Source organism: Chiloscyllium plagiosum, chromosome 9 (assembly GCF_004010195.1).
Source record: "Chiloscyllium plagiosum isolate BGI_BamShark_2017 chromosome 9, ASM401019v2, whole genome shotgun sequence".
Lineage (NCBI taxonomy): Eukaryota > Metazoa > Chordata > Chondrichthyes > Orectolobiformes > Hemiscylliidae > Chiloscyllium > Chiloscyllium plagiosum.
Window position 1 is genome coordinate 20,447,175 of NC_057718.1, and position 24,855 is coordinate 20,472,029.

The following is a 24,855-nucleotide window of genomic DNA, read 5'->3' on the forward strand; positions in this document are numbered from 1 at the left end:
TAATCTGAATTTACATTATTTTAAACTTCATGGAATCCCTGGTGTGGAAGCAGGTCATTCAGCCCATTAAGACCACACCAACCCTCCAAAGAGCATCACACCCAGACCCAATCCCTGTAACCCTACAATCCCCTTGGCTAATGCACCTAGCCTGTAGATCCCTGGACACTGTGGGCAATTAAGCATGGCCAGTCAACCTAATCTGCATATCTTTGGACTGTGGGAGGAAATCAGAACACCTGGAGGAAACCCACACAGACACTGGGAGAATGTGCAAACTCCACATAGTTGCCTGAGGATGGAATCGAACCTGGGTCCCTGGTGCTATGAGGCAGAAATTCTAGCCACAGTACCCCTCTTAAACATCAGCAAGCTATTTTTAATATCTTGTAATTGTAATATAGTAAATAAATACCTTTTGTAGTTTATCTACTGTATCTTCACTAATTAGTGCCAAAAATTCCAATATGTTCTTTCCAGACACTTGTAACTCTTCAACTCCTTCACTGTTTTAATTGTAAATATGAATTTGTTTGCTAAGATGCTCAAGTTTGGAAGTAGCTTGTGGCTTATCAACAGAATAACTATTTTCTCTGAATTCACCCACTGCAGAAACCTCGGCACAATTATGTTCCAAATGATTACATAATACCAACAGAGAAGAAACGATCTGCATTGCGATGGCAAATTAGACATGAATTAGCAACTGGAACCATTCCACAGAAGTTTTTCTGTCCATTATAGCTAGATTAACTTGGTACAATGTTTACATAAATCACGTTCTTTTGTAATTGACTAACAGCATGAGTTGTGCAATGAAGTCATAGATTTTATTGGATCGTAAAAATAAATGTCCTCTTTTTCTAAATTTGTTTTCTGCATCATTCTTAAGGGAAGTCTTTGTAAGGTAGTTTGAATGGATAGAGGGGTGAGAATCTGGTATTGTGCCATAGCAGCTTCTTCTCGAGAAAACTGACTGCATCCAGTGTAAGAACCAAGGTCTCGTATTTCAGCATACTGTGAACATTCAGGCCTGGAAAACAAGATTGGGTAGAGTTTCAGGAAGCCAATAAACAGTAAAATCCCAATATGGAACCAGCTTTCCATCAATCCTCAACACTGCTTCAATTATGTTTGTGATGGAAGATTAAAAACTACTATAAACTTTGCACAGTCATTCATTCCAACAAATTTTATCACTATCCCTGTAGTCACTATACACTATTCTTTCCAAGGAATCATTATTTATGTGCAAGTCTTGAAAAGCTATTTGATTGCAGGAACCAACTGTAATTCACGGATTCAGACTGTCGATATGACTTAGCTATAAATTGGATAAATGAATTGGTCCAATAGAAGAACTTGCGACAATACTTAGATTTCTGTACTAGCAATAGACTAAAGAAATAAATCTTGCAGTCTAACTAATCATGTATCTAATCATTGTGAGATAATGTTCAAATTAGTTGCTAGATGAACTGCCATTTCTAAACAGTTTCTTTTGATTCAGTTATGTCATGTCATTTTGTATCAGTGTTCTTGTAAAGCACATCAGGACACTTAAACACTATTGACATAATGAAGTACTGTTAAATTCTGACCATTACAGGTAGCTTTCCACTAACTGCCATCAATTCTAACTGTAGCATTTTATAGCTTTCTGTACAGGAGCACCCTTAAAAATGCAACTTAAAATGAACTATACAGCTGGCCTACTTTAAAATAATCAAATGTACATGCAAATGAGGAGCAGGAGTAGACCATTCAGCTTCTCAAGCCTGCTGTGTTAGTCAGTAATATCATGACTGACTGGAATGTGTCGAGTTTCACATTCCTAACTACCCCCATAACCTCAGATTCCCTTGATGTCAAGAATCTACCTCTCTCGGACTTTGAAAGTGTTAAATTCCTAATCTCTTGAGTTCTAAAAACTCACTACCCTCTGAATGCATTTCTCAGCATCTGTCTTAAAATAGAAGCCTTATTTATTATAACTCTGTCTCCTGTTTCTAGCCTCTCTAACAAGGGGAACAGCTAACCTGTCACATTCTATTGGAATTGTCTCAATAAAGTCACCTCGTTCTTTTTAAATTTCAATTTATGCATATCCAGCTTTTCCTAACAAGGTAACCCACCACCCCTCCACGTCAGATATCATCAAGTGAATCTTCTCTGAATTGCCTCTAACATATGTCTTAGATAAAAAGACCAAACTGTACACAGTACTCCAGTACCTAAATAGATAACCACCCCACTTTGGCAATAACCACCCTTGTAACAAATATTTAAGGATGGATTTTTAAGAATCTTTGGAAATGGGTAGTTGTGAAGTTTTGAAGGCTTATAATCCTGGAGTAGGAATGAGTGGATGGAATGATAAAGAAATGTCCTGTGATCATTCGGCCTGTTTGGGAAGTCAAGTAGCAAATGTGAATGCACCGAGCATCGTTCTGCTGAACTAGTTTGATTCCTTCACTTTCCATCCTTCTGATTTCTGCCTCTACTTTTGCCCATAACAAAATAATACTGGGCAGGCCTTGCAGAATTGTTTCCTGGTCAACATGCAAGGTGACCTCTGCTCCCTTGACAGCCCCGAGACTTGCCAGAAAAACTTCAGGTTTTTAACTTCACTCATAAAGCTAATCTCTGAAATTTTCTCAACTAATTTTTCCCATCAAGCTTGAGCCTTTCCCAACAATCAGTGGTAATTGAGTCAGCTGCTTCTCATCAAAGACGGGAATTGAGGTTGTACCCTTCATCTGTAAAAGGTTGCCTGGTACAAGTTCTCAACCTATCTGAGGTCTTGCAAAAACTTAAGGGTTGAAGTTTGCTGTGCTGGTATTGGCCTCCTTGATAGCCAGGTGACCATTTAGCCACACATTCATTTGACTGGTTCTGATTTGGATGTTGCTAAGCAATTTAACTGTTCTAAACTAGATGTAGGTTGACTTTCCAGGTTGTACATTCTCTGGGATACTGGCTTATGAGTTCTCTTACTCCATTTACACCTAGTGAGACTCTCTTATCTCAAGTCTACATACTGGCAGCAACTACAATTGTTTGCCGAACCGGATCCTAAAGGAAGTTTTAACCATTCTTTCAAAGGAATACCCTATAACTCTTATGCTCCACTTGCCACATTTTCCAATGATAAAGCTAGTTGTAGTTTCTGTTTGAAGTCCAGTTGGGCTTCAGCTAGTTGGTGCTTTTGCATTATTAATCTCACATACCAAACGGTCTCTCAGCATCTCATTAAACATTAAACTGATGTCACATGCCTCTGCCACTCATCTTCACCTAGTCAAAAATCCTTATCTGGATTCCCATGGTTCTCGAATTGCTAAATAAAACCGATAGCATCTCAATTACAGGCAGTTTGGGGGTCGTAATATTTCTTAACTAAATCTGGTGACTCAGGGAGCATTAGGCTCCGAAAACAAAATAGGGTTGTCAGGAGAATTGCTTTTCATCTGCCCAATGTCATTATCCCAGGAAAGAATGACACACTTGTACAGGGCCCAGTCTTCAACCAATGGATTAAACGAGTTAAACTTCCCAAATAACGGTATGATGCCAGAAATGCTTATGCCAACTTAAAGAAGACTGCTGTGAGAAAGTTTCTTCAGAAGAGTGCTTTTCTCTTGTTGCCACTGAAATAACTCTACAGAGGTTGGTGTCCTGTCACCAAATCACCCTTTATTCACATGAGGAGAGTCCTTGACATCCACGCAGCTCCCTTGCAGCCAACTCAGAGTGAACAGGATGTCTAACATTCATATTCTGTTTTGTTTTGCCACACAGCAATTGTGCTTATTTTCCCCACAACATCCATATTGTGTGTGGTATAAGTGCAGGAGTCGTTAAAGACTCCATGTGCAAAATAATATCATTCAACATTTCCACCACGAGGAAAAACACCCATGTGTGATCCAGTAACAAGCAAAGCCTGGTAGGAGCAATGCTTATGTGAAAGAAAAAGGGAAGGGTAGGATCAAATCAAAATAGAATTGAAGGGGGAAATTAAGCACTCCAACTTCACACACACCCTCCCCGTGCCTATCTCTCCCTAAAGGCATTGAGTGTTGATGGACACTGCATGCTCTCTCTCCAAAGACACCTGGACTCGAACGTAACTATGAAGAGGAGCAAGCAGTTGGCTGAAATTATTCCTGCCTAGACCTGTTAATGGCCACATTGGCCAGGCCCAGGAGCAGACCCACAAGGAGATCCTCCAGCCTGCCCACTCCCTTCTTAAGGTAGACATTCCTGGTCTTATCTGTCAGTCAGGGCTCCCTGATTGGACCAGATTAACAGCCCCAATCGGGGAACCCATATTCTATGAGGTCCAGCTGTCTGACTTCAATACTGAAAGGTGAGAATATATTCCTTATTCTAATAATTAATTGTTTGAGTGACAGGCACATCTAATATTAATGTATAGACAGTTGCAATCTACTTGAAGGAATAAGATGGTGAAGGTGGTTGTTAATTGATGACGTTTGCTGATGTGAAATTATTTTTCTTTCACATCCTTTTAAACAATTCACATTGTGCATGTTGAGAGGTTCCATGCACATCGAATTCTCTGATTTAAAAATGATCAATAGTCATTGAGGGAACCTGGAATAAAACATCACAGTCCAGCTCTATCTTGCCTACATCCGGATTCTACAGTTACTTTCTAATAAAGAGTCAGTGGCGAATGTTTGGGAATGAGAACTCCGGCTGATAACTTTTCCCCTCGCCCTAACCCAGAGCAATAGAAATTAATTATGCTTCTGCTGAAGAGTTATTAAACCTGGAGCAGTCTGGATTTTGTTAAACAAAATGTGTACTAGGGTTTGGATTTACATTCATCCAGCAGCTCAGTTGGCAAGTTGCACTTTGAAGGTTACATGACTGTGGCAAATGAATTTGAAGTTATTTGATACATTTAGATTTTTGATGTTTTCCTAATTTCAGATAAATAAGAAATGTAAATGAAAATCTTACCTATAACAGGCATTACAGTTATGGTTTTACAGTGTTTTGTTGCTGCTAAAATATTTTCTGGCATATCTTCGTTGCTGAAGAAGTGAATAATAAATAAATCAATTTCACAATCTAAATATTCAAAGTATTCGTACTTGGTAACCTAAATTACATTGGCATTAGTTAGCACTATCTCTCAGCAAAGTAATGTTTTCTCAATAACTAACATCCGCCCAATGAATGTGCAGAGTACCTGAATTCAAACATTCTGTTGAAAGATTGATGAACCTGTTTGGTTCTTATAAACTAGTTTCTTATAAATGAATAGCTTTATTGAACTCCATTTCACAACTTGTCATGGGTAGAATTGAAACTGAATCTTTTTGGTAACAAGACAAGTACATTGCTACACTACCCAATATATAATCTAAATAGCATGATTCAAATAAAATGCATTTTAACTGGATTTGAAATTATTTACTTGGAAAACTGTTCTGAATTTTCTTGAGTTAAAAAATGTCATGATTTTGCAATTAACCTGAACTAATTTGCCCAGAATGAGGCTAAAACTGGATCAAATTCCCACAATTGCACAATAAAACAATCTGATTCAGATCACTGGTGTATTTTAAATACAAAGCCTGCAAATGCAGTATTGCATTTAAATAATCTATCTTTCACAGTGGATTGAAAAGCTTGTACTATTTCTTTTCCAAACATTAACCCTATGTTTATAAAAAATTTACAAATTACAGCACAGAACAAATACTTACACATCTACAATAAGAACAGAATCTCCCCAGTGTCGATAACGTGCCAAGTCAAGAAGATATTGAGGATCTGGGCTAGGCATCTCAAGGGAATCAATAATGTGAAGGTAATCCTAAAAGAAGGCATGAAAAGATGATACCAATAAGTTCAATACACAGGTGGTGTGAAAAACTAGGTGATTAGAATGATTAAACTCAGTTTTATATTCCATCAAGACATACCTTTACTATCAAACAGGGTGTCAAATAATTGTTTTAGTTTTCATAATTTAAGTGCCTAGCTTGGTTTAGGAAAAAAAAAAGCTGGAAAACAACATAATTTGCAGAATTCCTCACTATGACTATTGTTATAAGTCACCTTAGAGGCACATTTAGACTGGGGACACTGAAATGGAACATAAGTGCCGACATGGTGAGTTCTGACAAAAGATCACTGGACTCAATATAAATTCTGTTTATCTCTCTATGATGCCATGTTGCTAGAGAAACCCACTGAGTTTCTCCAGTGCTTTATTTTTGCTTTCAATTCCAAGCATCCCCAGTTCTTTGGTTTAAGCTATGGCAATAGGGGCTAAGATTATTTTTGTTAGAAATTAATTTTTCTTTAAAGCATAATTGCAAAACATTAATGGTCAAAAGAAATACATGCACCATGATCACAATACTATAAAAACACTTCTAAAGTACTGTGCTGTCTTCACATTACAACACCGCTCATTTAGGTTCAGTAGCTCTGGAGAATGCTGCCTTCTTAATTAACCCAGAGATCTCAGCATAGAGTCATATCCCAACCCAATCTAGTCCCACCTGCCAGCACCAGGCCCATATCCCTCCAAACCCTTCCTATTCATATGTTTAGATCAGAGTGGTGCTGGAAAAGCACAGCATATTCATATACCCATCCAAATGCAGTTAGAAGAAAACTTCTAAGTCTTATACACCTGGCAATTATGAACATTGAAATAGAATCAAAATGCTGGAAATTCTTAGCCATGTGAATATTTCAAGTCACTGACAGTAACTCTTCAGTAGAACTAAAACATTAACTGTATTTCTCTCCACAAATGCCTTTGTGTACTCCCAGCCTATTTTTTTATGATTTTCAACACATGTTGTATTTTGCTTTCTTTTAAAAATTAATAAATTGGGGGATTCACGATGGCAGCAATCCAGTAGATCTGCCCTGCTGAGCTCTGCACCAGAACCCAGTCAAAGTGGTGCACTCATCCTCTCTTTATTACCCATTGTGGTAGAAATTGTTAGTTTTTGACCCCCAGAATTGCTGTGTGTTGGTTTATAATAGTTAGAAAAATGACTAAAGGGAAGGGAAAGCGAGGATTGCAGGGCACTCCCATGCAGCACTGGACATGTCCGCGGCCGCAGCATCAGCCTCTGTGAGCGGTCCTGGAGACTTACCTATCGAACACTGCCTGGTCTTGGAGTTTGTGAAACTCCGAGAGAAGATCGATTCAGCGATGGAGGAGACCTGGACCAATCTGGAACCGAAGTCAGTCACGCTGCAGAAGCATGACCAGGAGATCCAGCATCTCAGGCAGCATGTCATGGAGGTCGAGCAACGGACTGCGGCGTCCAAAACCGCGATAGAATCCTTGGCGGGTTGGGTTCAGGCCCTGGAACGGCAGGTATAGGCTTTGGAAGAGCAGGTCAACGACCTCAAAAATCAAGGCCGTTGGAAGAACGCCCGCCTGGTGGCACTGCCAGAACGGGAGGAAGAAGGTCAGCTTATCAGCTTCTTGGAGCTATGGCTCCCGCAGTCTTTGAAGTTGGAAGTCAAGGCAGGCCAAGTTGGCCCACCGGGTCACAGTGTGCAGGCCCGAATCGGACCAGTGCCCCCCATCTGGTCCTAATGCAACTCTTGCACCACAGAGATAAGCAAATGGTGCTGGAAGCATCTAGAGCACTGGAGAAGGATCCACAGGCTCTGATATACAAAGGATCGCAAATTATGCTTTTCCAGGACTTTACTGCAGTCGTGATTCGCAAGAGGAAGGCATTTGATGAGGTAAAAAGGTGGCTGAGGGACTTGAATATCTAGTACTTCATAACATATCTGGCAATATTATGTTTCAGCCACAAAGAGTCAGTGTTTAATTTTGACTCACCGGAAAGGCAAAGGACCTCCTAGATACCTTAGACTGGCTGGCTCGAATAATTTGGACAATAATGTTTACTTTGTTTTTCTCTGTAGTTTGACTGGTTCACCTGGTTGTTGTTTTTTAAAAATATATCTGGGGGTCCTCACTGTTTTTTCTTTTTCTCTGTCTTCTCCCTTCTCTCTCCCCTCCCGTTAGCCTTTGTTTTATTTTTTATCATCATTTCCTTTATGTTTTCTCTCCCTTGATATGGGATTGGGGGCAGGGAGTATTATTAATTTTATTTCTCTATAAGGAGTGCCTAGGGTTAAAGTATGGATAGGACAGGTTGAGTGCCCACTTTCAATCTTCTTGTTATAAGACTTTCTTATAACTTTTTCTTACTTTGTGTTGTCTGGGGCTGGGGAATGGCTTCAGCTAGAAAGAGCCATGGAGGGGTTAGTGGGTAGTGTATGTGCCCCCTGTGGGCAAGGGGGAAAGTCTCTTTTCATTTGTGTTATATATTGGTCTGTAGAAGTTGTTGTTAGAAGTTTTGATTTGGTAGTTTTAGGATTAGATTAGATTAGATTAGATTACCTTAGTGTGGAAACAGGCCCTTAGCCCAGCAAGTCCACACCAACCCTCCGAAGAGTATTCCATCCAGACCCATTTCCCTCTGACTAATGCACCTACCACTATGGGCCATTTAGCATGGCTAATTCACCTAACCTGCACATCTTTGGACTGTGGGAGGAAACCAGAGCACCCAGAGGAAACCCACAGTTGTGTTTTTAAATTTACATGAACTGTTTGCTGTTTTCACTCGGCATGCTATGAGTGGGGTTCTTCATCCGGGTGGGTCACGGACTGTTTAGGACGGCTATGGTTAACCGTTCGTTTAAATGGTGCACCTGGAATGTTAAGGGGAGTCATTCACCAATTAAGAAAAAAAATACTTTCAAGCCTTAGAAAAGAGAGGATCGATGTAGCCTTGCTGCAATAAACACATCTAACCAATAAGGAGCACTTGAAATTACTGCAGGGAGGGGTCAGATGGGTGTTTTTCTCATCCTTTAATTCAAAAAAGTAGAGGAGTTCCTATACTCTTCCAGAAGAATCTCCCATTTCAACTGTTAGACCAAATTAAGGATGAATGTGGACGGTTTATGATTCTTAAAGCTTTAATACATGGAGAGAAGTATGGGATTTTGAATGTATATTGCCCCCCAGCACATCCCCTCAAATTTTTAACGGATGCGCTTCCCAGGTTGATGGCCCTTGGGATGTATCATACTATTATTTGGGGGGACTTTAAACGACGTATTGACCCTGAAGTGGACAGGCTGCCCAGGGGTCTCGCGGGTATGTCCCCGCAATCCAGGCAGTTGGGGTTGATGGATGTGTAGAAATGTTTTCACCTGAGGGTAGATATTTCACCTTTTTCTCTAACTCGCATAAGTGCTATACTAGGATTGATATGTTTTTTGCCCCATCGACCATTTTGAATTCAGTGCTGTCTAGCAGAATCGGGAACATAGCCATTTCTGATCATGTGGCAGTGTACATGCCAGTCAAGGCTGGTCGTAACAGGACAGGCTCGTGGCACTGGCACATGGATCCTTCCTCTTGAAGGATAGCAAGTTTATATAGCATTTTTCACGGGAACTTAAAATTTTTTGGGACATTAATTTAGGTATGACCAGTAATCCGTCGATGCTCTGGGAGTCTGCCAAGGCCTATGCAAGGGGTTTGATTATTTCTTACTCGGCGACCCAGAAGCGGCAGAGGGGAGAGCAGCAGCATCTGTTTGAGGCTCGCCTGAAGGCAGCTGAGACAGCATACTTTGACAGACCGTCTGTAACCAAGTTGCAGAAGATTGCAGCCCTCAGGGCTACTTTGAATGCTGTACTCATCCAGACAGTAAAGAGGGAAATCTTTGTGAAACAGAGGTAATTCATGTCTGGTGATAAACTGGGTAGATATCTAGCATATCTGGTCAAAAAGAAGAATGTCCCCCAATCTGTCACATCCATTAAAAGAGAGTGCTGGTACTCTTACTTGCGATGCCAAATTGATTAATGCAGCATTTAGTAAGTTCTACTCTGAACTGTACCGGTTGGAGGGCTGTGAGGACAGATCGGCGAAGATGGGCCCTTTTTTAAGACTTTGGACCTTCCAGGTGTAACTTCAGCGCAGGCATCTTTTTTGAATGCCCCTCTGACAATCCAAAGAGATACAGGAGGTGGTGAGGCAGCTCCAGAGTGGTAAAGCATCCAGCACAGAAAGACATCAAAGTGAGTTTTACAAGGAGTTTATAGACACGCTGGCCGGGCACTGTTGGATATGTAACTACTAGAACAGTCAGGACTGTCTCCCATCCTCTCTGAGAAAAGCAAATACTTCTCTTATTCTCAAGAAAGGGAAAGCCCCAGAAGACTGTATTTTGTACAGGCCCATATTGTTACTGAACGTGGATTTTAAATTTCTGTCGAAAATGCTGGCATTGAGATTGGAGAGGGTTCTGCCCTTCATCGTAAAGGAGGACCAGACAGGTTTTATTAAGCATCATAGGTCTACTAATAATATTTGAAAAGTATTAAACATGATTCAGGTATGCCAGCAAGGGTCGATTCCAGGCTTGGTAGTTTCCCTGGATGCAGAGAAAACATTTGACCGGGTGGAGTGGCTGTACCTCTTACGTACTGGAGCGTTTTTTTTTTGCCAGCTGGGTGGCAGTGCTATATAGTGACCCGAAAGCAGCAGTTCTCACTAATGGTATAAGGTCAATTTTAGTATTGATAGAGGCAGCCAATAAGGGTGTCCTCTCTCACCACTATAAATTAGATCAGTGATTGAGCCGTTGGCAGAGTTCATCCGGAGGGACCCCAATATAATTGCCCTGGAGGTAGGATCAGACAGGTAAAAACAATGACTGCAGATGCTGGAAACCAGATTCTGGATTAGTGGTGCTGGAAGAGCACAGCAGTTCAGGCAGCATCCAAGGAACAGACAGGCATAAGATCACCCTTTATACGGATGACATTCTTCTGTTTTTAACTGATCTAATGATATCTGTGTCCCGTTTAATACAAGTGATTCATCTATTTGGTTCGTTTTCAGGGTATAAAATTAATTTTATGAAGTCGGAGATCATGCCTGTGGGGGGCCTTACCAGAACATCTGATCTTGGGGATGGAACCCAATTCCCTTGCAGGTGATCACACAGAGGTTTCTTGTATTTAGACATTTTTATCACCCAACCCTTCAATCAATTATATAAAGCTAACTTTGTGCAGTAGCTAGAGAAGACAGGAACTTCGGCGCTGGGACAATCTTCCGATATCCTGGTTGGGTAGAGTTGCTCTGGTCAAGATGAATGTTCTTCCTCGTTTATTATATCCCATGCGAATGCTCCCTTTGATGCTGCTTAGGCAAGCGCTACGGAAGCTTTACAGTTGGCTTGGATCTTTCATCTGGCATCACAGGCGGCTTCTTATTAAGCTTGCCAAATTGCAGCTTCCGCAGGAGATGGGAGGTTCGGATTTCCCAGATTTTAAGAAATATCAATTGAGTTCCCTACTATCCTATGTGGTTGATTGGGCTTGCCAGGAACCGCGGTCAATCTGGCTGGACATCGAGGCCTCCCAGGGTAAATGCTCTCTCATCAATTTGTTGTTTATGAACAAGATAAGGACTATTATGGACCAGTGCAGGAATCTGATTGTCCTTAACACGGTTAAAGCATGGAGAATGATGCGACAAAGTTTTTTAACAAAAAAATTTCCCCTTTCACCCCCATAGTGGGAATGTTAGGATTCTGGTTGGGATCAATGGACTCTGGCTTTAAACTCTGGGAATCTAGAGGAGTCTCCTGTTTGGGAGATTTATTTGATAGGGAGGTCATGATGTCTTTCAAGCAGTTGAGCCAGAATTATGAGTTACCTAAGAGGGATTTTGCTACTTTCAGGTTAGGGACTTTATACAGAAAAAGACTACATTGATGGTTAGTCCCTATAAGTCAGACATGGAGAGGAATGCGCTTCGGTCCATGGGCGCTCTCTTAGTCAGTACCCTCTATCAAGTGTTAGGAGGTAATTTCTCGAAGGAAATTGGGCAGCTATGTGGAATCGGGACTCAAGAATTGGGAATGGAGATCTTGTTAGAGGCGTGGGACGATATTTGGGAGAACGCAAGGAAGATTTTGATTTGTAATAGGACGCAGGCTATGCAATTGAAGGTACTCCACAGGGCTCACAGCACGGAACAGCTTGCGAAATTTAAGACAGGACAGTCCCAATGTGCCCCAAACATAAAACAGATGTTGGCACTCTTACTCATTGCTTGTGGTGCCAAAGCACGTGTTTTGGAAGGGGTTTTGGGAACTGAGGTCAAGGTGGTTCTGGTGTCCCTCCTCTTGGGTTTGCCAAATCTCCCTTCTTTGGACACGCATGGAAAGAAACTGTTTAATATTCTTTCATTCTATACGAGGAAGAACATTGTAATGAGGTGGGTGTCAGAGAATCCCCCGGGACCCTCGGGGTAATATAGATCAGTTATGGAGCACATCCCCCTGGACCTCCTTATGAGTATGGTGCACCAGAAAACTGAACTGTGTTATAGGATCTGGCGACCCTTTCTAAATTATATAGACACAGACTTGTCGACTATATTGGTCAGGACTTCTGTGTAGTCATGAGGGCTATGTCTGACAGTCCAGTGGCCCCTGGGAAGAAGAATTCTGAACAAATACGGGTTTGCGTGCTGATGCTCCCGGTGGTGGAGAGCTTTGATGGGATTGTGCCGAGTGCAGTAACTTAACTGAATGTAATTTAATTTACCTTGGTTCAACTTGGTTTAATTTAGTTTTTTAGTTATTTATTAAATTGTAGTTTTCATATGTTTTTCTCTCTCCTCCGTGATTTATGGAGTAGAGTAGTAGTTTGTTTACTGTTATTGTCGTTATATTATAAGATTCTTATACTGTTTTGTAGTGATTTTGTAATTTTGTAAAAAATTTAATCTTTTTTTCTCAATAAAAATATTTACAAAAAAAGAATAAATTGCCTTGGCTAGGTTAGCCACCTAGTTGTCACAGCTAGAAAAAAAACCCTAAGGTTTAGTTACGCCAAAGAGTGAAATAAAGCAGATAAAAAGTTCAAAACTGGTTTGGAAAGGGCAGACTAGTACTTACCTGAGTTAACTTCATAGTGAGAGCCACTTTCAGTCCCATAACACGCACTTTCATGGGCAACATGTAATAGTAACTAGTTGGCCCTCGAGGACCATGGGCAACACCACCTGTTAAACAAAACAAATTTTCTGACGCTCAATAATTTTTTTTAAAATCCAGATCTGTCCAGTTAATATGCTGAGTGTTCTCTTTCTAAACTGGTTTCCATAGATTATTTCACTGTAAATAGTTAGAAGTGGAAACCTTTCCCCATTGTTATTCCATAGAGCAGTGATTGTTTGCATTTTCTCTTGAACTGCAAATATCCTTACTGTGTTGTAAGAAGCACTAATCTTAATGTAGATATGGTCCATGATCGTTGTTTATGTTCCCTAAATATAACAAAGGACTATCCCAACTTTTGAGAACAGTGTATTATCACACGTTTCAGAACTAGGCTTTTCCTAATCAATCAAAACAATTCCTATAACAATGGATTAGATGCCGCAGCAAGTTATTAAATTAAAAGGGCACAGATTATTGAAAAGATTTAAAGCAGTGCATCTATTGCAAAAGATTACGAATGTGGTCAGCTAGTCCAAATTCTTCATTGTCCCAGCCTGACTTTTGGAATACAAATTAATTTTGTTTTTAATCAAACAACGATAGATTAAAATGTGCATTATTATAATGCAGAACATGTGGAGGATGGGCAGAGGAGAAAGAGTTTTACACTGCTTGTTACATAGAATGAAAAAAATACCTACTTTATACATGGTTCTAACATAATTACAAATAGAGAAACAGCAGAAATATGCCTCTAAAAAGAGCCTGAAAAATGTGTAATTAACAGAATTAATTAAATAAATATAAATGCTTTCATCAATAAATGATTACCTCCCCTCCATATTGGTGATCGGATACTGCCATGACGTGCCCTGCCACTTCCCTTCTGTCGCCATGGTTTCCTACCTCCACCTCGTACTTCAGCTCGAGACTTCACCTTGGCATAGCTCTACAAATTTAACAAAAGAATGGAATTAAAATGGATTTTCTATCAGTATTTTTGCAGACCTGATCAATGTGTTAAATTATGAGGACAGTTTTCCTAAACCTAGCTTGCATTCCCTTGAGTTTAGAACCTATGTTCTTAAAATTATATAATGGTATGGAATGGATGGGAACAAGTAATCAATTCCCTTCAGGATGGGGAACATATCCTATCAGCATCACCACCTACAGGACTGTAGATTTTAAGTCAATGGAAATTTAAGACCATGACATATTTTTCTTAAATAATGGTATCAATAGATATAAAGCAAAGCAGTTAATTACATTAAAATGCAGATAAGCTTTGATCTATTCAAATGGCAGACAGCTCCAAGGGCTAAAATGGCCTACACCTGTTCCAAAAACATGGTCTTGAAAATGAAAATATTTGTGAAGTGAATGGCATGCATTTCAACAATAAATCAAATGTACTTACTATTCTTTTAAAGTTTTTCTGCCAAATTGCAACTTCATGTAGAATATCAATTCTGTTTAAAACAAAATAGTCAATTCATGGCATTTGCTTTCTGAAACAGCAACTGTACATATAATATTTTAAATCAATCATTATGATAGAGGAGGATCCCATTCAGCCCATTGTGTCTGTGCTGGCTTTTTAAATGGACATCTGACCAAGTTACATTCTCCTGTCTACTTCCCGTAATCCTGTACACCGTTCCTTTTCAAATATCATTTCATTCCCTTTTGAGTGCCTTGCTTGAACTTGCTTCCACCACATTATCAAGCAATACATTACAGACCATAACCATGTGCTGTATGAAGACACTTTTCTCATCTCAATATTGCTTCTTTTATTATTACTTTAAATCGGACCCTTTGTTCTGAATTCTTCCTTGATTAGGAATATATTTACTTTGGCCAAACCTCTAACGATTTTGAATACTTCAATCAGATCTCCTTTCAGCCTTTTCTTCATGCCAAACAGTCCAAATTTCTCCAGTCGGTCTTCATACTGAATGTCCTCCCTGGAAACATTCGCAAAAGCCCATACTCTCTCCAAAGCCATCAAAACATTCCTAAAGTGCAGCACCGAGAATTGGAAGCAATATTCCAGTGAGGCCAAAGTTGTGCTTCATGGAAGTTCAATATAACTTTCTTGTTCTATGCTTCTATTAACCAAATCAATTGGTCAACATTAAGTCAAATAATACAGTATCAATGTAGATAAATGCAAAAATTTAAGAAATGAACTTGAATGCACTACTTTGCATACAGCTAACAAGTGCAATGAAATCTTGGTCCATTTTTGATCCAGAGGGCAAAACAGATTACTTGACTGGTACATCAATTACTGAAGAAGGGCTTATGCCCGAAACGTCGATTCTCCTGTTCCTTGGATGCTGCCTGACCTGCTGCGCTTTTCCAGCAACACATTTTCAGCTCTGATCTCCAGCATCTGCAGCCCTCACTTTCTCCTGGTACATCAATTAGTCCAGACCATTACATCTTCCACTACCATGCCTACATTGTTTTCTAAAAACTGTACTGCAAAACTTTAAATAAAGATTTCTCTCAGGGCGCCTCCCAAAGTTTAAATTTATACCACTAAGAAAGGTAACTGCTGCAGATGCATTGGTGCCGCATCACTTTGCAAATTCTCAAGTCACACGTCATCTGAACTAGAACATGTCATGTCACTGTTGTTCAAGGAGATACACTATCATCACCAAAGACCACTAGGTTCTTAAAACTTTGAAATTTGTCTAATTTTTTTCCCCTTTTAGGCACAATGTTCACACTAAGCAGGTTTCCCTTTTTAACAAAGCAGCAAATTGTCATTGCCAGTTTCCAACTTCAGTTAAACCACAGTAGCACAGATGAGGAGTGTGATGGAATGCTCCATATTTGCCAGGTGAATGCAGCTCCAACAACAGTCAAGAGGTTTGACACCATCGGTAAAAAAACAGCACACTGATTAGCACCACATCCAAAAACATCCACTTCCTTCACCACTGATGCTTAGTAGCAGCAGTGTGAATTATCTGCAAGATGCACTGCAGAAATTCACCGAAGCTTCTAAGGCAATACCTACCAAACAAACAACCATTAACATCTAGAAGGACAATGGCAGCAGATACATGGGTACACCACAACCTCTAAGTGCCCCCAAGCCGCTTACCATCCTGACTTGAAAATATATCACCATTCCTTCACTGTCATTGGGTCAAAATGATCAAACTCCTTCCCTATCAGCATCTATCTCCAACACATGGACTACAGCAGTTCAAGAAAACACCTAACCATGAATTTCTATGGGGCAACTAGGGCCAAGCAATAAAATGCTAGCTCAGCCAGTGCCATCCATGTATCACAAGCAAATTTTTTAAAAGTTAATATATACAAGAAAAGACTAATTTATGATCATAGGCAACATGTTACAATCAAGTTTACTTTAAACATTCTAACTGTTTTATGGTGACCACATTCAGTACACTTATATTTTCACTGTTTTTACATTTATATATATACTTTTGCACACAGCCGAATATCATAGGGAAAGAAACACATGACACTGTTCCAAACTAATACAATGACAATTAATTTTTTCAGACAAAAACTATAAGGAAAGATAATGGAACAATAGGAAGCCAATTTTAAATAATCAAGTTATATAATATTTCAGTTCTGTTGTAATCTCAAAATGAAGTAATTGATTAATTTCTATCACATGTAATGAGATACAGTGAAATGTGTTTTTTTGTGTGCTATACAGGCAGATCATAACATACAAAGTGCAACAGGTTTGCAGAACAGAGTGCAGAATACAGTGTTACAACCATAGAGTAAGTGCAGAGAGACAGAGATCAGAATACATTACCTTGGAGGTACTGCAAAAACATCAGGGTGTAAATCAACGATGCCTAGCTTGTCATCAGTATAGCCCCGCAGAGATTCCAGCCATGCCTGTCTGGGCTTCAGATGTGTAGGAACTGCTATCTCACACCTTCGGAAAACAGGCAATTCAGATTCAAATGATGGTGGTGGTCCTGAAATATATTAACCAGATTATGAATGCTGTCATTATCAAATAATGAATGAATCTTACTCATCCATGAATACAATGGTGGCAGTTAAAACAATGCTTTAAAAAGATTCCATTGTCTAGCATCCATTCAAAATGTACATGTAAAAAACATTCTACCTCAGATTGAACACAATGCAAATAAAGCTTACTATGCCCTTTAAACTCTGGCTGCAACCGATAACTGACCACTGAACTACTGAAATCAGAATTCCTTAAAAATAAATGTATGGCTCCTGGTTTTGGTTAGTTTATCTCTTCAATTAGCCAACTTTCTTGGTCCTTTATGATTAATAATTAAAATAATTTCTCCCTCACCTTTTGCTTTCAGGTCTGATTCTTTTCCTTCATGAATCATAACCTATAAATAAGAGCTGTATTTACACCTTCCTGCTCAATCGAAAACAGGAGTGACAATTAAATTATAGATAGCAAAATATAGTTTTTAGATGCTAAAACAGTAACTATCAGCAGGAAATATCGTAGGAAATGATCAAAACTATAGGCAGTTAATAACTTGTCTTTACAGAATACTGTAGCAGAGGATTGCTACAATGGAGGCAGTGTGATAATACAATAATGCACTGTATCGAACTAGGATAGATAGATGCAATGCCATTTCATGACATGTTTTCAACCTTCTGGCCAACAAATTAAAAGGAGAAACTGGTGTTAGTATCTTTTCTTAGAAACCGAAGGTTAGATAAGGCCTTGTGCTTAAATACAAACAGAAATTGCTGGAAGAATTTCAGCAGGTCTGACAGCATCTGTGGAGAGAAAGCAGTTAACATTTTGGGTTCTATGTCTCTTCTTCAGAATTCAACTTTTTTTTTTTCTCTTGTGTTTAAATACTTAGAATCATAGAATCCTACAGTATGGAAGCAGGCCAGTCAGCCCATTGAGTCTCACTGACTCTCCAAACAGCATCCTACCCAGACCTAGCCTTCTACCGAATCCCCGTAAGCCCGCATTTCCCATGGCTAATCCACCTAACCTGCACATCTCTGGAATGTGGGGGGAAACCTAAGAACCTGTTGGAAACCTATGCAGACACAAAAGAATGTACAAACTTGGCACAGACAGTCACCCAAAGTTGGAATCCAACCCTGGAACTGAGAGGCAACAATGCTAACCACTGAGCCATCGTGTCACCCTTTAAACAAAATAATGCTGAATAGCGTACCTTTTTTCTCTATGTCAATGAAGTTTGCTTGGAGATTAGATGGCAATTCATATCCTCCAGATAGAGTTGAGACAAACTATTTCAAGAAGAAAAGAAAGCATTTTAATTAAAGCAAAAGTAGCACATAAAATATTGTCCTACTGGGCTCTGGAACATACAATTGATTAAAAATGTTTTGTTTCTTTTGGCTCATAAGATGTGAGATAAACAACAGTCAAAACCTGAAACAATGTGACTGTAATTTTATTCATTTTTTTGATGCACTTTTCAACAGTTGTACTTCATAGACGTGCATAAAACTAATAAAATATAAGAGATTACCATATTTATCACAAAGAAACATGAAGTCATACAGATTTATTTATAAACGTACATGCCCTATTTTAATTGCAACATCTGAAATTATTTTTGCCCTTAATGTATTTGTCGAGTGCCTTTGGATTCTCCTTAACTCTATATGCCAAGCTACCTCATGTTCTTTTTTTGTTCTACTGATTTCATAAGAGGTACAGTTAGTAAGTTTGCAGATGACACCAAAATTGGAGGTGTAGTGGACAGCGAAGAGGGTTACCTCAGATTACAACAGGATCTGGACCAGATGGGCCAATGGGCTGAGAAGTGGCAGATGGAGTTTAATTCAGATAAATGCGAGGTGCTGCATTTTGGGAAAGCAAATCTTAGCAGGACTTATACACTTAATGGTAAGGTCCTAGGGAGTGTTGCTGAACAAAGAGACCTTGGAGTGCAGGTTCATAGCTCCTTGAAAGTGGAGTCGTAGGTAGATAGGATAGTGAAGAAGGCGTTTGGTATGCTTTCCTTTATGGGTCAGAGTATTGAGTACAGGAGTTGGGAGGTCACGTTGCGGCTGTACAGGACATTGGTTAGGCCACTGTTGGAATATTGCATGCAATTCTGGTCTCCTTCCTATCGGAAAGATGTTGTGAGACTTGAAAGGGTTCAGAAAAGATTTTCAATGATGTTGCCAGGGTTTGAGGATTTGAGCTATAGGGAGAGGCTGAACAGACTGGGGCTGCTTTCCCTGGAGCGTCAGAGGCTGAGGGGTGACCTTAAAGAGGTTTACAAAATTATGAGGGGCATGGATAGGATAAATAGACAAAGTTTTTTCCCTGGGGTTGAGGAGTCCAGAACTAGAGGGCATAGGTTTAGAGTGAGAGGGGAAAGATATAGGAGAGACCTATGGGGGAATTTTTTCACGCAGAGGGTAGTACGTGTATGGAATGAGCTGCCAGAGGATGTGGTGGAGGCTGGTACAATTGCAACATTTAAGAGGCATTTGGATTGGTATATGAATAGGAAGAGTTTGGAGGGATATGGGCCAGATGCTGGCAGGTGGGACTAGATTGGGTTGGGATATCTGGTCGGCATGGACAGGTTGGACATGCTGTACATCTCTATGACTCTAAGTATACTCCTACTGTCTTTAAGCTCTTCGAGGGATTCACCCATTCTCTGCTGTCTGTATGATGTGGAGGTGCAGGTGTTGGACTGGGATGACAAAGTTAAAACTCACACAACACCAGGTTATAGTCCAACAGGTTTATTTGGAAGTACAAGTTTTTGGAGCGTTGCTTTTTCATCAAGTACCTAGTAGGGCATGATCATAGGACACAGAATTTATAGCAAAAGATCATAATGATAACTTAATGCACTAAAGTCTAAGCTAAGAAGTCACTTCTTTCTAATATAATACCTTAAGTTATGCTGGGAACTTCCTGGAAATAAGTTCTGGGACTGAGATATTAATAAATCAAAACCTGCAACCCATTCTAAAAGATGGAAGACTGTCATTTTTATAAATGACCTGGATGAGGGCGTAGAAGGATGGGTTAGTAAATTTGCGGATGACACTAAGGTCGGTATAGTGTCGATAGTGCCAAAGGATGTTGTAGGCTACAGAGGGACATAGATAAGCTGCAGAGCTGGGCTGAGAGGTGGCAAATGGAGTTTAAAACAGAAAAGTGTGAGGTGATTCACTTTGGAAGGAGTAACAGGAATGCAGAGTATTGGATGAATGTGTAGTTGAGCAGAGCATGTGACCATGTACATAGATCCCTCAAAGTTGCCATCCAGGTTGATAGGACTGTTAAGAAGTAATACGGTGTGTTAGCTTTTATTTGTAGAGGGATCGTGTTTTGGAATCAGGAGATCATGCCGCAGCTGTACAAAACTCTGGTGCGGCCGCACTTGGAGTATCTGGTCAGAGAGTCATAGAGATGTACAGCTCAGAAACAGAGCCTTCGGTCCAACTCATCCACGCCGACCAGATATCCCAACCCAATCTAGTCACACCTGCCAGCATCCGGCCCATATCCTTCCAAACCCTTTCTATTCATATACGCGTCCAGATGCCTCTTAAGTGCTGCAATTGTACTAGCCTCCACCACTTCCTCTGGCAAACCATTCCACACAAGCACCATCCTCTGTGTGAAAAAGTTGCCCCCTAGGTCTCTTTTATCTCATTTCTGTCTCTACCTAAACCTATGCCCTCTAGTTCTGGACTCCCCCACCTCAGGGAAATGACTTTGTCTATTTACCCTATCCATGCCCCTCATGATTTTATAAACATCTATAAGGTCACCCCTCAGCCTCCGACGCTCCAGGGAAAACATCCTTGGCCTATTCAACCTCTCCCTTCAGCTCAAATCCTCCTATCTTGGTAACACCCTTGTCAATCTTTTCTGAACCCTTATAACTTTCACAACATCCTTCCGATGGAAGGAGACCAGAACTGCATGCAATATTCCAAAAGTGGCCTAACCAATGTCCTGTACAGCCGCAACATGACCTCCCAACTCCTGTACTCAATATTGTGACCCATAAAGGAAAGCATACCAAATGCCCTCTTCACTATCCTATCTACCTGCGACTCCACTTTCAAGGAGCTATGAACCTGCACTCCAAGGTCTCTTTGTTCAGCAACACTCCCTAGGACCTTAACATTAAGTGTATAAGTCCTGCTAAGATTTGCTTTCCCAGCACCTCGCATTTATCAAAATTAAACTCCATCTGCCACTCTTCAGCCCATTGGCTCATCTGATCAAGATCCCACTGTAATCCAAGTTAACCTTCTTCGCTGTCCACTACACCTCCAATTTTGGTGTCATCTGCAAACTGACTAACTATACCTCTTATGCTCACATCCAAATCATTTATATAAATGATGAAAAGTAGTGGACCCAGCATCAATTCTTGAGGCACTCCACTGGTCACAGGGCATCCATCTGAAAAACAACTCTCCACCACCAGCTTCTGTCTTCTACCTTTGAGCCAGTTCTGTATCCAAATGGCTAGTTCTCCCTGTATTCTATGAGATCTAACCTTGCTAACCAGTCTCCCATGGGGAACCTTGTCGAACGCCTTACTGAAGTCCATATAGATCACGTCCATCACTCTGCCTGCAAACCTCTTTGTTATTTCTTCAAAAAATCTCAATCACATTCATGAGACATAATTTTCCACGTACAAAGCTATGCTGACTATCTCTAATCAGTCCTTGCCTTTCCAAATACATATACATCCTGCCCCTCAGGATTCCCTCCAACAACTTGCCCACCACCAACATCAGGCTCACTGGTCTGTAGTTCCCAGGCATGTCCTTACCACCTTTCTGTCACTGCATTATAGGAAGGGATCTGGAAGCTTTAGAAAGGGTTCAGAGGAGATTTACTGACATGTTGCCTGGTATAGAGGGAAAGTCTTATGAGGAAAGGCTGAGAGACTTGAGGCTGTTTTCGTTAAAGAGGAGGTTGAGAAGCGACTTAATTGAGACACGTATCAGAGGATTCAATCAGGTGGACAGCGAGTCATTTTCCTCAGATGGTGACGGCTAGCACGAGGTGGCATAGCTTCAAATGGAGGGGTGATAGATATAGGACAGATGTCAGAGGTAATTTATTAATTAAGACAGTGTAGGGGCATGGAACGCACTGTCTGCAACAGTTGTAGCTTCGCCAACTTTACGTGCATTTAAATGGTCATTGGATAGACATATGGACTAGAATGGAATAGTGTAGGTTAGATTGGCTTCAGATTGGTTTCACAGGGCAGCACAACATTGATGGCCGAAGGGTCTGTACTGTAACGTTCTATTTTCAACTTAACAGCAATCTAGGTTTTTTTCAATAAATTGCATCAGTTGCATGACACTATGATCTTTTGCAATAAATTCTGTGTACTATGATCATGCCCCACTAGCTACCTGATGAAGGAGTAGCGCTCTGAAAGTTTGTAGATGCTGCCTGACCTGCTGTGCTGTTCCAGCAATAAAGTTTCAGCTTTGTACTTCCAAATAAACCTGTAGGACTATAACCTTGTGTAGTGTGATTTTTAACTTTAATCTTGACACATGCTTCCTTAGTCTAAACCATACCTCAATTTCTCTAGTCATCCAGTATTCCCTATATCTATCAGCCTTGCCCTTCACCCGAAGAGACACATACTGCAATAGGATCGTGGCTGATCCAATAGTTTTCCCATCCATTTTCCTGCCCTTTCCCACTAAACTTTGATTTCCCCTACTGAAAGAATCAATCTCAGCCTTAAATATACAACCAGACTCTGCCCCACGATTCTCTGTGGCAAGGAGTTCCAAAGACCCTCAACTGTCTAAGAAGAAATCCTCCTCATCCTCAGTCTTAAATTGACACCTCTTTATTCTGAAACTATGTCCGTAATTGCACTGATTTTTTTTTCACAGTTCTAGTAGTTTTCTTTTCACATGCACGTATTGTGTGTATATATCTACGGATTGTATGTCTAACTTTTCCTTCCCCTGTCATCCAGACAGACTCCCATAACTACGTGGACTACACCTCCTCCCACCCAGTATCCTGCAAGATCTCCATCCCATTCTCCCAGTTCCTCCTCCGCGCATCTGTTCGGATGAGGAGACATACCATCGCGAGCATCCCAGATGTCCATCTACTTTGAACAACAAGCTTTTCCTCCCTCTGTCATCCAGACAGTCCCCCACCGCACCACCTCCATTCCCCATTCCATTGCTCTAAACACCCCACCAACACAATAAAGACAGAGTCCCCCTTGTCCTCATCTACTACCCCACCAGTCTCCACATCAAATGCATCACCCTTAAACACTTCTGCCAACTCCAACTAGACCCCACCACCAAGAACATCTTCCACTCCCCACTCCTCTTGACGTTCCGCAAGGACCGTTCCCTTCAACAGTCCTTGGTTTGAGCCACTCTCCCCACCGATCCCCCCGAACCCATAGTTACCTTCCCCTTCAACTGGAAAAGATGCAAAACCTGCCGGTACACCACCCCCCTCACCTCCATCATAGGGCCTCAAACAGTCCTTCCAGGTGAGAGTGAGTCATCTGCCTCTCGTCCAACGTAGTTTATTGCATCAGATGCTCCTGATGTGGTCTTCTCTACATCAGGGAGACTGAACATAAACTTAGGGAACAGTTCACCAGGCCTGCAAGGGCCAACTGGTCATTGCCAATTTTAATTCCCCTTACCACTCCCTTTCCGACATGACCATCCTTGGCCTCCTCCACTGCCACAAAGAATCACACCACAAATTGGAGGAACAACACCTCATCTTCCTCTTGGGCAGCCTACAGCCTGGAGGACTCAATATTGAGTTCTCCAATCTCAAGTAACCTCCCTTCCCATTCCCAACCCTTTCCCCTCTTCCCTAGCACCAACATGATCATTCCGCCCATTGACCAACCAGGTCGTACCGTCTGCCTGTCTTCACCTATCCCCCCAGTCCACGCCGCCCCCTTTATCTGCAGCTTCCCCTGCATCCACCCCAGTCCTGAAGAAGGGCTAACACCCGAAACGTCGACTTCTCCACCTCCTGATGCTACCTGGCTTGCTGTCTTCTTCCAGCCTCCTGCTTATCTATCTTGGATTCCAGCATCTGCACTTTTTTTTGGTCTCTGACATTTCAATAGGCCGCCGTTGCACACCATCCAACCAAAGATGGTAAATTGAGAGGTCGACCTATTAAAAACAAAATCACCTAATTGGGTGGGATCTGGTTCATTCATTTTATTTAATGCAAAATACGGAGTAGGTTAAATGGATGAAGTGTCATTTAAAACAAAGCAGCAACCATTTAGATCTGTTTAAGATACTGCAGGCACGTTGGAGTTGGAATCAGGGGCAGGGCTGGCCGGGAGCATTCTCCTTACCTTTTTCCCAAAATCCTTGCAACAAACGCGGGTAACCCGTGCGATCATCATCGTCCCATGCGCCAGCCCCTCTCGATCTCTTCAATGTCCGTCCATCATGGTGCTCACAAACTGGCCATTTACACCGACCGGAGGACAGCACACTTTCTGGGAGGGGGGGAAGGGAAAGGGCACCAAACCTCGCGAGATTGAGTGGACGAAATCCCATGCTGACAAATAGGCTCAGCGGACCAGGTTCTGAAGTCACCGCCGCCATTTTGGTAATGGGCAACACTGGCGTCACAGCGCTCGAGCAAGGACGACGGTTATGTGGTAGCGCGTGTCTCCTCCCCAAGCCAGATGGCAGCAGTTGCAGGGATCAGGTGAATCGCGGTGATCTCTCAGAATAAAGA

The 24,855-nt window shown here is 41.1% G+C and overlaps 2 protein-coding genes across 3 annotated transcripts in view; one reads left to right on the forward strand and one right to left on the reverse strand.

Annotated features, from left to right (window-relative positions):
• hyls1 (HYLS1 centriolar and ciliogenesis associated) overlaps positions 1-868 on the forward strand; it is a 35,396-nt gene extending 34,528 nt beyond the window's left edge. For both annotated transcript variants that reach the window (XM_043695525.1, XM_043695527.1), the window contains one exon: positions 613-868. In XM_043695525.1, coding sequence (XP_043551460.1) covers positions 613-744 — 132 coding nt within the window. In that variant the 3' untranslated portion in view covers positions 745-868. The remainder of the gene's footprint in view (positions 1-612) is intronic.
• Positions 809-24,650, reverse strand: mrpl4 (mitochondrial ribosomal protein L4). Its single transcript, XM_043695528.1, has 9 exons — positions 24,464-24,650; positions 18,281-18,356; positions 16,894-17,062; positions 14,491-14,542; positions 13,902-14,019; positions 13,026-13,132; positions 5,745-5,854; positions 4,993-5,066; positions 809-1,033 (listed from the first exon to the last, which is right to left on the reverse strand). The coding sequence occupies exons 1-9, from the start codon at positions 24,512-24,514 to the stop codon at positions 888-890; spliced, it is 903 nt and encodes a 300-aa protein (XP_043551463.1). The 5' UTR covers positions 24,515-24,650; the 3' UTR covers positions 809-887.
• Between the last annotated feature and the right edge of the window lie 205 nt (positions 24,651-24,855).

Coding starts and splice junctions, on each gene's coding strand:
- mrpl4 (XM_043695528.1), bottom strand. CDS start 24,514: ATGATGATCGCACGGGTTACCCGCGTTTGTTGCAAGGATTTTGGGAAA. Junction 14,020..14,490: donor AGAAAAACTTTAAAAGAATA/GTAAGTACATTT, acceptor TTAAATTTGTAG/AGCTATGCCAAGGTGAAGTC. Junction 1,034..4,992: donor AACTGTAATGCCTGTTATAG/GTAAGATTTTCA, acceptor CTTGTTTTCCAG/GCCTGAATGTTCACAGTATG.